Genomic DNA, 609 nt, shown 5'->3' with positions numbered 1-609 from the left:
GGGTGACTCAGAGCATTTGTGATATGTACACGTTATTTGGCCCCTTTCTTCCTGGATTCCAGCCTTGTGGGGAGCTTTGGAGAGGCTCCTCTCATCTCTTGTGATGTGGTTGTCACCTCTCCTTGGTGCTCAGATGCATTTCTGTCTCAGACTGGCATGCAGTGCTCACTAGGGAAGTACATGAGCTGCAGGAAACATTCATGCCGTGATCCTGTTTCTGGGGTTTGGCTATGACAATAAATCTTAAATTTTATTTACTGGTAACTATTTCAGGGTGAGCAAGAGAAGCAGGAGCAAATTGAGGTCCAGAAGGAGAAGCAGAGAGAACTGATCTTGCAGCTCAAGACACAGCTGGATGACCTGGAGACTTTTGCTTACCAAGAGGGCAGCTATGATTCTCTGCCACAGTCTGTGGTTATGGAAAGACAACGGGTAAGGCTCACAAATCCTCCTGCTGTTATTTCCTAGCACTCGTGAGCTTCTTACAGACTGTAGGCATTCGTCAGTCTGTATTTCTCCCCAGCAGCTGTGATAGTGTCAGGAGTTTGTCCACATGTGTCAACCTGCCATGTGTCATTTGCAATTGTCTCTGTGCAACAAAGGTGATCT

At 47.0% G+C, this 609-nt stretch overlaps 1 protein-coding gene across 1 annotated transcript in view; it reads left to right on the top strand.

Annotated features, from left to right (window-relative positions):
- Window positions 1-273: 273 nt before the first annotated feature.
- The window catches only part of RUNDC1 (RUN domain containing 1), a gene marked incomplete at its 5' end in the record, with an annotated part of 2,215 nt that continues 1,879 nt past the window's right edge, over window positions 274-609 (top strand). The window contains one exon of the mRNA XM_009069405.1: window positions 274-432. Coding sequence (XP_009067653.1) covers window positions 274-432 — 159 coding nt within the window. The remainder of the gene's footprint in view (window positions 433-609) is intronic.

The sequence above is a fragment of the Acanthisitta chloris genome, unplaced genomic scaffold (assembly GCF_000695815.1).
Source record: "Acanthisitta chloris isolate BGI_N310 unplaced genomic scaffold, ASM69581v1 scaffold40802, whole genome shotgun sequence".
NCBI classification, from domain to species: domain Eukaryota; kingdom Metazoa; phylum Chordata; class Aves; order Passeriformes; family Acanthisittidae; genus Acanthisitta; species Acanthisitta chloris.
The sequence above is the reverse complement of the archived record's forward strand: the minus strand, read 5'-3'. Positions and strand labels throughout refer to the sequence as shown.